Source organism: Carlito syrichta, unplaced genomic scaffold (assembly GCF_000164805.1).
Source record: "Carlito syrichta isolate Samal-C Ts95f unplaced genomic scaffold, Tarsius_syrichta-2.0.1 Scaffold310501, whole genome shotgun sequence".
Lineage (NCBI taxonomy): Eukaryota > Metazoa > Chordata > Mammalia > Primates > Tarsiidae > Carlito > Carlito syrichta.
This window is the reverse complement of record NW_007254597.1, coordinates 336,203-349,680: the sequence shown is the minus strand read 5'-3', so window position 1 is coordinate 349,680 and position 13,478 is coordinate 336,203. Positions and strand designations below refer to the sequence as shown.

General features: G+C 36.9%; 1 protein-coding gene across 7 annotated transcripts in view; it reads right to left on the bottom strand.

Annotated features, from left to right (window-relative positions):
- Positions 1-3,170: 3,170 nt before the first annotated feature.
- Positions 3,171-13,478, bottom strand: part of ATG4C (autophagy related 4C cysteine peptidase) — a 101,610-nt gene continuing 91,302 nt past the window's right edge. For all 7 annotated transcript variants that reach the window (XM_008068359.1, XM_008068364.1, XM_008068362.1 and 4 more), the window contains one exon: positions 3,171-4,398. In XM_008068359.1, coding sequence (XP_008066550.1) covers positions 4,231-4,398 — 168 coding nt within the window. In that variant the 3' untranslated portion in view covers positions 3,171-4,230. The remainder of the gene's footprint in view (positions 4,399-13,478) is intronic.

Below are 13,478 nucleotides of genomic sequence, written 5' to 3'. Positions count from 1 at the left end.
CAAAAAAAAAAAAAAAAAAAAAACCAAAAAATAAATAAGTAAAGCAATTTCTTGTAAAAACCCATGAATTCCCAATTTTTTATTACTTTATATTATCTTATTACAAAATACCCATGTTTGTAATTATTAATTTTTAAAAACTAATTTAAATGAAAGATAATTCTCTGTAGAATACTTTTTTATGATTCACTCTTGGATGGCAAACTTGGAAGACTGAGTTTCTAAATTTCTGGAGGAACTATTTAGAGGGTAGCATAGTACAAAAGTAATTTTCCTACCTAATAACATGTATTCTCCACATTTAACATATTTTTCTTATCTTTGTGAGAGAATAAGTAAAATTTTATAACTGTAGTTGTCAATGTTTTGGGCCATTGCTTGCCACCAATAATGTCGAGAAGGACTGTAAAAAAGAGAGGAAAATGCTAACTCAGAAATGTGTCTGCAATACCAGCTCTAAATACAATATTTTTCAAAGTTTATAGGCAAGGGAAAAAAATCTTTAAATAACCATGAAAGCCACACAAAAATGCTTAAGATTTTAAAACTGACTTAAGATTCAAACTATAAAATGATATAAAATTTGTATTTTAGAATCAATAGGATGTTTCCAATTTTTCCTAGTCTATGTGTCACCTTTTTAATTCAGTACCTCAGAATACTTAGTACAAATGCTCAAATAAATAGCACTGTTAAATTGTGGTTGATTGACAATACTGAGGCTAAATAAATATCATATGATAAATATTTGCTCTCCTAGAGTTTTTTGTTTTTTGTTTTACAGAAAATCTCTTATCCTTTGCAAGAAATTGTTCTATCATATATTCTGGATGTCTTGCTTCTAGTTCATCATTATTTTATTTTATTTTATTTTTTTTGAGTTGGAGTCTCACTCTGTCACCTAGACTGGAGTGCAGTGGCCACTCCTGGAGCAGCCTTGACCTGCTGGGCTCTAGCTATCCTTCCGCCTCAGCCTTCCAAATAGCTGGAATTACAGGCACGCGCTACCACACCCAGCTAATTTTTTGGATTTATTGTAGAGATGAGGTCTCGCCAAGTTGCCCAGGTGGATCTCGAACCTGCAGGTTCAGGCAATCCACTTACCTCAGCCTCCCAAGGCACGGGATTACAGGCTGAGCCACTGAGTCTGGCTCATCATGATTTTAAATCCTCAACTTCCTCCTTATGTCAGTTCAAATAATAATTAAATAGCAATTTAATATTTTCAAATTGTTTTGTCATTATGTCCTTCCTCCTGTTTTCCTGATTTCAGAAAATCTTTATAGTTTTGTCATAGTTATATATGACTATATAGTCAAAAAGGCAATGTCAAATGCAAGCTATAAAATAAAAGTGATCTATGATAAACCATGAAAATGAAAATTCTTCCTAGTGTAATCAGAAACAATAGAGATTTCTGACCTAGAATCAGATTACATAGTTAAGTCATTTTTCTGTTCTTTGGACAATGTTAAATTCTGTTAACAGGACACAAAAGCAACCTAAACTTTAACCCTCTAAAGATGTCTTCTCACTAATACAGATTTAATAAGATTGGTTTAATGTAAAAACAGAAAAATGACTATCTCAGGGAAATGTTCTTTAATATACCTGCATTATCAAGGATCTTTTCATTCATTCATTCAACAAACGATGACCCTTTTTTTTTTTTTTTGGAGTCTCACTCTGTCACCCAGACTGGAGTGCAGTGGCCACTCCCGGCCACTGCAGCCTCGACCTGCTGTGCTCCAGCTATCCTTCTACCTCAGCCTTCTGAGTAGTCAGAATTATAGGCACGCGCTACCATGCCCGGCTGATTTTTTGATTTATTGTAGAGATGAGGTCTCGCCAAGTTGCCCAGGTGGATCTCGAACCTGCAGGCTCAGGCAATCCACTCACCTCAGCCTCCCAAAGCGTGGGATTACAGGTTGAGCCACCGAGCCCGGCTATGATGACTCTTAAGATCACCTGCTGTGGTTAATACATTGACAAAAGAGGATTCCAAGTGTCAAATCTTATGAAGAAGACAGAAAAGAAAACTTCACCATGAAAAAGTCACATCGAGAATTTTAAAAACTCATTTGTGAAATGTTAATGGTAAATTGATGTCCAAAGGAAAGCTCCTCCCATCATAACTCTAACAGAACACTCATCTTAGAATCCTGCCCTTTCAGACTTTCCTTTATTCCAGGCTGAAAGAGATCATCTGAACGCTTTATTGACTGAGTTTACTAGCTGTCAGAACTTGAAATGAAATGTGTTCAAAACAAAGTCTGAAACCAGGATGTACAGTACCGTTATTCCATATCTAACAATATAGTTTTGTTGCTGTCTTCCCAATGAAAAATTAGCATAAACTTTCGGCAGGTCTTCAGCTGAAGTTGAATTAGCAAGTAAGATAAATTGATCCTCTCTCAATTTTCATGCATGATTCATTCACTCATAATGTATTACTGAATACTTTTTATACGCATATGAGGCTAACAATTTCTGATTCTAAACAGCTATTCCCAGTCATGAGGATGATCGTATTGTAAGACCTGTCTATACAATGTACTGAGTGTTTTCAATACAATTCAATGTAAAGGAAGTTTTTGCATCCTCTCACATTAACTTTGTCCAGGTACAGTTTTGTCTCATTCCAAAACTTTACTTTAAAATGACCCTTAACTATGATGAGAAAATAACAATGCTATCCTACAACTCTAAGTAGTTCTTGTAAGAACATTTACTAACAGTTTTGATCCATGTGAAGGTATGTGTGCTCTCATTTGATGTGTTTATTGTAGAATCCTGTGAATTACTGTAGCTGTATAGGAAGAGTAAATTGCAATAGCTTACATGAGAGGACTGCAGTGTGTAATATCTAGCATACCCCTGGCTTCCCTCAGAAAATTAGCACCGGGCTTAATTTGTCCTGATTTTATCGAGGCTACAGGAAATTTTTGATTTCAAACTATTTATTTCAATTCAATAAACCATCTTCACTGGGAAATGTCAAATCTCATTTTTCTCATCAGGCAAACTAAAGCTATCAGTCCACTCTGTTTTGGCTTGGCATGCAACTCTAAACAGGCAGGCTCAGTGCCTATAAATGGTACACCATTGCATGTCTTTACGTGTCACCCTTATATCGAAACATGGAAGCTCCATAATAAAAGTTAATAATCTGCTTTCAGAGCAACAATGTTATATGCCTTTATTATAAACAACAGAATTCATTTAAGACACTGATTTCTCAAATGAAAGGATCAAAATAACCCCAACACTAAAACCAAAACAAAAGCATTTTATCCTTTCACATCTTGATTAAAGTTTTTACTTTATAATCCTGGCTCAATAACAACTCTTGCACTTTTAGATCACAAACTTGCCTTTAAGGAACACATGATACACTTCAGGCAGATTTACCTTACGGATGGCCTCAGCTTCTAAACACCACTACACTGCTTTGTACAAATTGCAAAAGTACACAGAGGAGCATCTGCTGATGTGTGTCTTGGTACTTTAGATTTTAAAACTGCATAATAAATTGAGTTATCATGGAACTTCACTTCTGAGATAGAAACAAACGCTACTATTTCTTTTTCCTTTTTCAGATTTGATTGGATGCAGTTGGTATTAATAACATACCTTCGAATTTGTGGGGTAAACCAATACTTCATATTCTCTCCTCATAGAAGATGCAACAGCAAGCATGAGGAGCCATTATAAAATCATACTGCTAATATTACCTTAACTCATGACTTTGCTTATATCACTGTATGCATGTCACAGCTAACAGACACTATTAAATTATCAGGACACATCCAAAAGTATTCTTTGGTGCATTAACAGCAAGAGGCTAGGCAGCCTAAAGATTCATTTTCTGGTCATCTGGCCATTAGTATAGATGAGAATTCTGGAGCTATCTGGTGACCCCAGTCTTTGGGGATGCCCCTGTTCTAAAATCTCCAGGAGACCAATGGATTCAGGTGGAAGACGTTGAAGACAACGGTAGAAGTGCCGTTCGCCGAGTTCAGGGAAACAGGAAGACAGCCAGATTGCTAGGTTAGAAAGTAGGATTCAATCATTCCTCTTTTAGAAAAATATCTTTAGACTTGTATATTTTCAAACATTCTTTTGTTAAAGAACACATAAAGTTAAGATATTTGTGAAAATAAACCAGTTTCAAGTATACTTGTTTCTCATTTTCATTTTTCCCCTTTCAAAGCACAAATGCGCTCATCTTTAAAGCAAGACAAACTCTTCTGTGCTAAATCTTTTCAATCTTTTCTTTTCATCCTCTGAGAAAAGGTCTTCTTCATTGTTTGTAGTAGATGTAAAATCATAGTCTCTGGAATGACCATTTACAAAAGTAAATAAGGGATATCTCTCCTTAGAAGAAAATGTCAGCATCTGTAACAGAAAGTACAAAAGAAGCCCTTATTGGATGCAATAGTGCACATGACAACCACAGGATAAATCTAATGTTCTAGCCCTGAACCTCTCCTGTTAGTCTCTTTTATTTACATTCACTCAGTGCTATTGCTTTAGCAGTTCTGGCCAAAAGACAGAAACTGATTAACATTATATAGTTTATTTATAGGTAAATACATGCTTCTCCATTGGAACTAGATCACAAAAAAATAAGCGTATGCTCACTCCCACCTCCCAAATAGTAAGTCATCGGGTCACAACAGTTTAAAGGCATACTAAAGAGTAAAGTTGTGATTTATCTTCTTTAGGCAGTAGTGGACAATGAAACAAAATGGTATCAATGACTATGGTAAAATATTGTGAAAGACTGGTAGCCTAACACAGAAAAAATAAAAAGCACTAAACTAAGTCAGAAAGCCATCTAATCGGGCAACCCTCTCAGGTCCCCTCCCACTGTGGAAGCCTTTCTGTCTTCTTTTTTTTTAAAAAAAGCCTCTAATCTCAATTCTGCAACTTACCTTGATGTGACCCTGGACAAATTACTTTACCTAAGTAATAGTTATAAAATAGGGCAAAAGATATCCGATTTCCTGACCTTAGAGAATTATTAAGACCCAAAACAATAATGTACAGTTATGTTAAAAAATTAATTTTAGCCAGGTTCGGTGGCTCAGCCTGTAATCCCGCGCCTTTGGGAGGCTGAGGTGAGTGGATTGCCTGAGCCCGCGGGTTCAAGACCCACCTGGGCAGCAAGACCTCATCTCTATAATAAATCAAAAAAATCAGCCAGGCGTGGTAGCGCATGCCTGTAATTCCGGCTACTTGGAAGGCTGAGGTGGAAGGGTCGCCGGAGCCCAGCAGGTCGAGGCTGCGGTGGCCGGGAGCGGCCACTGCACTCCAGTCTGGGCGACAGAGTGAGACTCCAACTCAAAAAAAACCAAAAAATTAATTTTAGTCTGTTCAAAGTTCTTATGTTTTTAACTCTACATATTACCTTCTAAAGTACCACTTACAAAAAAAGCAATGCCTAGAATTTTGTGGGGACATCCAAACCTTTATAGTCTGTCAATTTGGGACTCACAAGCATTCTTTAAGCAATTTTAGATATTTCTACTAAACAAGTTCTATTCAAACATTTATATACTTTTCATAAAAAATGAATGTAAAACTTTGAATGAAGGATGTTTTGACAGGAGGAAACTATTCTATTGGTAATCAGGACCATATAAGGATTCTGAAACATTATTATGCAATTTACAGAGAATGCTGAAAAACATCAAAAGTATCTATATACATCATAATACATGATCAATAAAATATAATTTGTTTTTAAAACATAATTTCAGGGGTAAAACTAAACTCTTCCAAATGTCATCATTCAGCTAAAGGATGATCAAATTCTTATATATTGCATTTACAGACTCCCTTGAAACATGGTTAAAATAGATAGGTAGGCCTAGCACATGGCTACAATGTTAAATTAAAAGTATTTCAACAAGACAGTTAATATGAAATATATTTTTTGTTGAATGGGAATGAACTATTTAAAAACAATCAAGTACTAAAAAACAAGATATGATGAAAATCAGATCCTAAAATTCATAGTGTTTCTAATTTACGCATTGCTCAACTTTATTTTATTTATATCCTACAATAAAGAGGAAGAGAGAAGGGCAAAAATGCAGAAAATGAAAAATAAGAGGCAGAGTGCATTGACATTTGATAAATCATCTTTCACCTCTAGACAATAGCTAAAATATAGTCCAAAATTACTGTCATCTTACATTCATTTTATGTCACTTGTAAAAGTCCAGTATCTAACAGGTAGTACCCACATTATATCATTTCCAGATCAAACTAGCAGATCTAACATTATCATTTCATCATTTATTTCAAGATCAAGAAAGAAGTCACTTAGGTTGATTAGTATAGGACTCAGCTGCTCATTGAGTTAAGATTCAAATCTGTGCCCCAGGGTAAATAGGTCAGAAAGGAACTTGCTATCCCTTAATTACAAAAAAATGCACCTGCATTTTCAAATCTTCTTGCAAGGTAAGGGATCCTTATGCGTAATATGTATGGATTTAGGCATTGAGAATAATTGCTTTTCTAACTTTTCCAAGTTGACTTAAAATATTTTTAAAGATTATCAGATGAAAAATATATTGAAGGCTTACCCAAATCAGTTGAAAATGTATGTCCACGCAAAAACCATGGATGTTTACAGCAGTTTTATTTATAAGTGCCAAAACTCGGAAGCAACCAAGATATCCTCTAGTAGGTGAATACATAAATAACTATGGTACATCCAGACAATGGAAAATTATTCAGTACCAAAAAGAAATGAGCTCTCAAGTCAACAAAAGACATGAAGAAACTTTAATTATTATTTAATTATTATGCATATTAATAAATGAAAGAAGTCTATGTGAAAAGGCTACATACTTTATGATCTCAACTACATGACAGAATAGAAAGGCAAAACAATGGAAAAAATAAAAACACAGAGACCATATTTAGCAAATGGTGCTGGGAAAACTGGCTGACCACAGGAAGAAGAATGAAACAAGACCCCTACTTATCACCATATACAATAATCGAAGACCTAAACTTAAAACCTCAAACTATAAGAACCTTAGAAGAAAACATAGAAAACACCCTTATGCATATCAGAGTAGGCAACAAATTCTTGACTAAGTACCCAGAAGTGAATGCCATCATAAGATAGACGAGTAGGACCTCACCAAACTGAAAAGCTTTTGCACAGCAAAAGAAACCATCAAAAGAGTAAAGAGACAACCCACAGGATGGGAGAAAATATTTGCAAATTATGCATCTGACAAAGGCCTAACATCCAGGATCTACAAGGAACTCAAATGAAGTGAAAGGAAAAAATAACAAAAATAAAAATAAATAAGTAAATGTGGGCAAAGGGCAGGAACAGACACTTCTCAAAAGATGACACAGAAGCAGCCAACAGACAAATGAAAAGTGCTTGGCCCCACTAATCACCAGAGAAACACAAACCAAAACTCTGATGAGATACCATCTAACTCTGGTAAGGATGGCTATCATTAATAAATCAAAAACACAACAGATGCTGGTGCAGCTGCGGAGAAAACGGAACGCTTCTACACTGGTGGAAATGTAAGCTAGTTCAATCTCTATGGAAAACAGTGAAGAGACTCCTAAAAGAACTAAAAATCAATCTTCCATATGATCCAGCAATCCCTATTCTGAGAACATACCTGAAGGAACATAAATCACTCCACTAACAAGACACTGCACGCACATGTTTATTGCCACACTATTCACAAGAGCAAAAACATGGAACCAACCCTGCTGCCCATCGAAAGTAGACTGGATAAAGAACATGTGGCACATATACATGATGGAGTATTACGCAGCCATAAAGAAAAACAAAACCATGGACTTCACAGCAACTTGGATGGAGTTAGAGACCATCACCCTAAGTGAACGATCATAGAATCAAAGAACCGAACACCGATGTTCTCCCTCCTAAACGGGCCCTGAACACAAGTCGCATGAGCACGAGGGTGGAATCAGCAGTCGCTAGGCACTGCTAGGGGAGGGAGGGAGAGAGGCGGGTAGGGAGCACGTGACAACACAAAGGGTACCTTGTCTACCACCAAGAGGAGCAAGGGCCAGTTAGACATCCAAACTTCACCTGCATGCAGCCTGCTTACATAGTTAATCCTCACTTGTACCCCACTTCTCTATAATAAAAATTTTTTTTAATAAAACAAAAATGAAAATGTCAGAAAATGCTTCAGAAATTATCTGGCTCACTCTTACTTTCTAAATGGGAAAATTCAAACTCAAAGAATTTAAATGACTTTTCTACAATGACAGAATAGCAGCAGCAGCAATAACAAAAATGGACAAATTTATAATGAATTATTGGGATAAGACCTCAGTGACTTAGCAACATGCTTTTCAAACACTTTTCATAGATCTGAGCACCATATGAAAATGTTTTCTCAGAACTTTTTAAAAAAATAACAACTGTTGATTTGAAAATCCAATTCTGAAAACTTTTATTAAAAATAAGCAATGTAAGCCGGGCTCGGTGGCTCAGCCTGTAATCCCGCGCCTTTGGGAGGCCGAGGTAAGTGGATTGCCTGAGCCCGCGGGTTCGAGACCCGCCTGGGCAGCGAGACCTCATCTCTACAATAAATCAAAAATCAGCCGGGTGTGGTAGTGCGTGCCTGTAATTCCGGCTACTCGGAAGGCTGAGGTGGAAGGATCGCCAGAGCCCAGTGGGTAGAGGCTGCGGTGGCCGGGAATGGCCACTGCACTCCAGTCTAGGTGACGGAGTGAAACTCCAACTCAAAAAAAAAAAAAAAAAAATTAGCAATGTAGTGTTCTTTTTTTATATTACAATAATGGCTACACTATCAAAATCTTGAAGTCCTTCCATAATGGAGGATATCAAATCTAAATGAAAAAATCCAAATTGGGTTATCTATGTAACATGGAGAATCACCAACTGAGATAATACACAAAGTAAAATGTAAATTATATACAAACTTAGGGAAAGGATTCTTATATAATCCTAAAAGAAAAAACAAAATATAAAGGCTTTTATATTTGATAAATGGCTTCAGTGAAGTTTCAAGACAAAAAAATCACCATATAAAAATCAGAAGCAAGCCGGGCTCAGTGGCTCAGCCTGTAATCCCACGCCTTTGGGAGGCTGAGGTGAGTGGATTGCCTAAGCCCACGGGTTCGAGACCTGCCTGGGCAGCGAGATCTCATCTCTACAATAAATAAAAAAATCAGCTGGGTGTGGTAGCACATGCCTGTAATTTCGGCTACTTGGAAGGCTGAGGCGGAAGGATTGCCGGAGCCCGGGAGGCCAGGCTGCGGTGGCCGGAAGCGGCCACTGCACTCCAGTCTGGGCGACCGAGTGAGACTCAAAAAAAATAAATAAATAAATCAGAAGCATTTCTATACATCAATAACATTTAAGCTGAGAACCAAATAAAAAATTCAATCTCATTTACAGTTGCTACCAGAAAAACATAAACAAACAAACAAAACAAACCTAGAATACATTTAACCAAGGAGATCAAAGATCTCTACAAGGAGAACTACCATAAACAGATGAAATAAATCATAAATAACACAACAAATAGGAAAACATCCCATTCTCATGGCTTGGAAGAATCAATATTGCTAAAATGACCATACCAACCAAAAATCTACAGATTTAATGAAATGCCTACCAAATTACCAATGTCATTTTTTACAGAAATAGAAAAAACAATGCTGAAATGCACATGGAACTAAGAAAGAGCTCAAATAGCCAAAGCAATCCTAAGCAAAAAGAACAAAGCCGAAGGCATCACATTACCTGATTCAAATTATACTGCAAGGCTGTAGTAACTAAAATAGCATGGTACTGGTATAAAAACAGACACAGATCAACAAAACAGAATAGAAAATCCAGAAGTAAGTCCACATACCTACAACCAACTGACATTTGACAAAACTGACAAAATATACAATGGGAAAAGGATATTCTATTCAATAAATGGTGCTGAGAAAATTGCATGGCCATATGCAGAAGAATAATCTCTCACCATATATAAAAATCAACTCAAGTGAATTAAAGACTTAAATGTGATATCTGAAGCTATAAAAATCCTAGAAGAAAAAATGGGAAGACCTGGGCAAAAATTGTAAGACTAAGACTTCAAAAGCAAATGCAACAAAACCAAAAATAGACAAATGAGGCTCAATTAAACTAAAAGACTTCTGCACAGCAAAATAAATAATCACTGGAATAAACAGACAACTTACAAAATGGGAGAGAATATCTGCAAACTATACATCCAACAAAGAACTAACATCTAGAATCTATAAAGAACTCAACCAGAAAAAAATCAGCTTCATGAAAAAGTGGACAAAAGACATAAACAGACATTTCTCAAAAGACAACGTTCGCGAGGCCAAGAAACATGAAAAATGCTCAGCACCATTAATCATCAGAAAATGACAATTAAAACCACAATGAGATATCACCTCATCCTAGTCAGAATGCCTATTAATATAGAGTCAAAAAACAACAGATGGTGGTAAAGATGCAGAGAAAAGAGAAAACATATACACTGTTAGTAGGAATGTAAATTACTATAACCCCTATGGAAACCAACACCGAGATTTCTCAAAGAACTAAAAATAAAACTACCATTTGACCCAGCAACCCCACTACTGGGTATGTACGCCAAGAAAAAGAAATTGTTACATCAAAAAGATACCTACACTCATATGTTTATCATAGCACTAATCACATCAGTAAAGTCATGGAATCAATCACCGATAACTGGATAAAGAAAATGTGCTATATACACACCATGGAATACTACACAGCCACAAAAAGAATGAAAGCATGTCTTTTGCAGCAACATGGATGCAACTGGAGATCATTATCCCAAGTGAAAAAACTCAAAAGCAGAAAATCAAATACTGCATGTTCTCACTTATAAGCGGGAGCTAAACCAAGGGTACATGCGGACATACGGGACGAAAGAGTAGACACTGGGGGCTCCAAAAGGGAGGTTAAAGGAAGGTGAGGGCTGAAAAATTACCTACTGGGCTCGATGTTCACTATTCGGGTAATAGGTTCACTAGCAGCCTCAACTCAACAAACCTGCACACGTACCCCTTAAAGCTATAACAATAAAAAAACTGAAAGAAGAAAAAAAAAAATACAAACCAATATATAAGACTTAAATTATGTTACAATAATTTCAAGTACGTATTTTGAGCAAGCCCCAAAGAAATACAACAACATATTAATGGTTGTCTCTGAATGAAAGAATTAGAATTAGAAAAAGAATTAGCTGGGCATGGTGGTGCATGCCTACTGACCTAGCTACTCAGGAGCTGAGGTGTGAGGATGGCTGCAGCCCAAAGTTTGAGGTAACAGCGAGCTGTGATCACACCGCTGCACTCCAGCCTGTGTGACAGAACAAGACCCTATTTAAAAAAAAAACCAAAAAACCCTTTTTTTGTACTTTTATTTTCCAAACCTTCTAGTGTATATTTCATCCATAGTTAGGAGGAAAATACTCTTTTTTGATAAAATTTAAGATAATTTACCATCCCATAGTTGCTTTTTTTTTTTTTTTTTTTTGAGTCAGAGTCTCACTCTGTCACCCAGGCTGGAGTGTAGTGGCACACACACAGGCCACCGCAGCCTCGACTAGCTGGGCTCTGGCGATCCTTCGGCCTCAGCCTTCCAAGTAGCCGGAACTACAGGCGTGCACTAATGTGCCTGGCTAATTTAGGATTTATTGTAGAGACGAGGTCTCTCCAAGTTGCCCGGGCTGGTGTCGAACCCATGGTCTCAGCCAATCCACTCACCTCTGCCTCCCAAAGTGCTGGGATTACAGGCTGAGCCACCGAACCCAGCCCATAGTTGCTTTTTAAAAGAGACTTTAGTGGTTTGCTCAACAACTCTAGAACAGGCGATTCTAATCCTGTTCTATTTTAACAAATAGCTAACAAAATACTGAAACTGCTCTCTAAAATTTTTTTTTAACATATATATTTTTATTTCAGTAGCTTTAGGGGATACAAACAGTTTTTGGTCTAGGCTTTAACCCCCACCCCCACCTGTGCACACTGTACCCAACAGGTGATTTTCCTTCCTTCCCTCCCACTTCTGAGTCTCCAATGTCCATTATACCATCCTCTATGTCTTTGCAGATCCTTAGTTTAGTTCCCACTTATAAGTGAGAACAAACAGTATTTGGTTCTTTGTTTCTGAGTTAGTTCACTTAGGATGAAGCTCTCCAATTCCATTCAAGTTGCTACAAATACATTATCTCATTATTTCTGATGATTGAATAATACTCCATAGTGTATCTATACCGCATTTTCATTATCCACTGATTGATGGGCATTTAGGTTGATTCCACATCTCTGCAATTGTGAACTATGCTATGATGAACAAGCAGGTGCAGGTGTCTTTTTCATATAACGACCTCTGTTCCTTTGGGAGATAACTAGTAGTGGGACTGCTGGATCAAATGGTAGATCGACTTCTGGTTATTTGAGAAATCTCCATACCACTTTCCATAGACGTTATACTTATTTATACTCCCATCAATAGTAAGCATTCCATTTTCTCCACATCCAGCATTTTTTAAAACTTTTTAATAATGGCTATTCTGACCGGTGTAAGGCAAATATTTTATCACACCTTTCCTATGTATTGAGTAGTTAGCTTTCAGAATTTACAAAGGAAAAAGCTGGAGGACAGAAGGTAAGCAATTCATACAGCGGTAAAACTAGACGTTGGAAGTAAGGAGCTAAACAGAACCAGGAGATGACTTCTCCCCAAACCAAAGCTTTTCCATGAGCCTCTGCCACCATATGTGTAAAACTATACTCAGTAAAGAGCAGTCTACATCTGTATCATCTATACTCACCACACTGGAACTACATCCTACATAGAGGTTGGGTTCTAAAGTCAACCCAAAATATGAAAATCAAATATAGTCAAAATGACTTTTTAAAAGCCCTTAAATTATTGAAAGGGTGATATACATGATTTGTGTGTACAACCCTATTCATGAATGTGTACAAATGTACACTTTCAGTCATGTATGGTACAGTCAAGCAGCTGATAACAATGTTTCAGTCAACAATAATCTGCATATATGATAGTGGTTGCATAAGATTAGAACAGAGCAGAAATATTCCTATCACCCAGTGTAGGCGTAGCTGTCATAATGTCACAGAGCAACACATTTCTCACTAGTCTGTGGTGGTGCTGGTGTAAACAAAGCTACTGTGCTGCTAGTTGAAAGTACAGCTCAATTATATACAGTTTATGATACTTGATAATGACTGCTGCTGGTTTATATATCACAGTTCCATAGTTTTTATTGTTATTTTAGAGTGCATTCGTTCTACTTTTTTTTTTTTTTTTTTTGAGTTGGAGTCTCACTCTGTCGCCCAGACTGGAGTGCAGTGGCCGCTCCCGGCCACCGCAGCCTCCACCTGCTGGGCTCCGGCGATCCTTC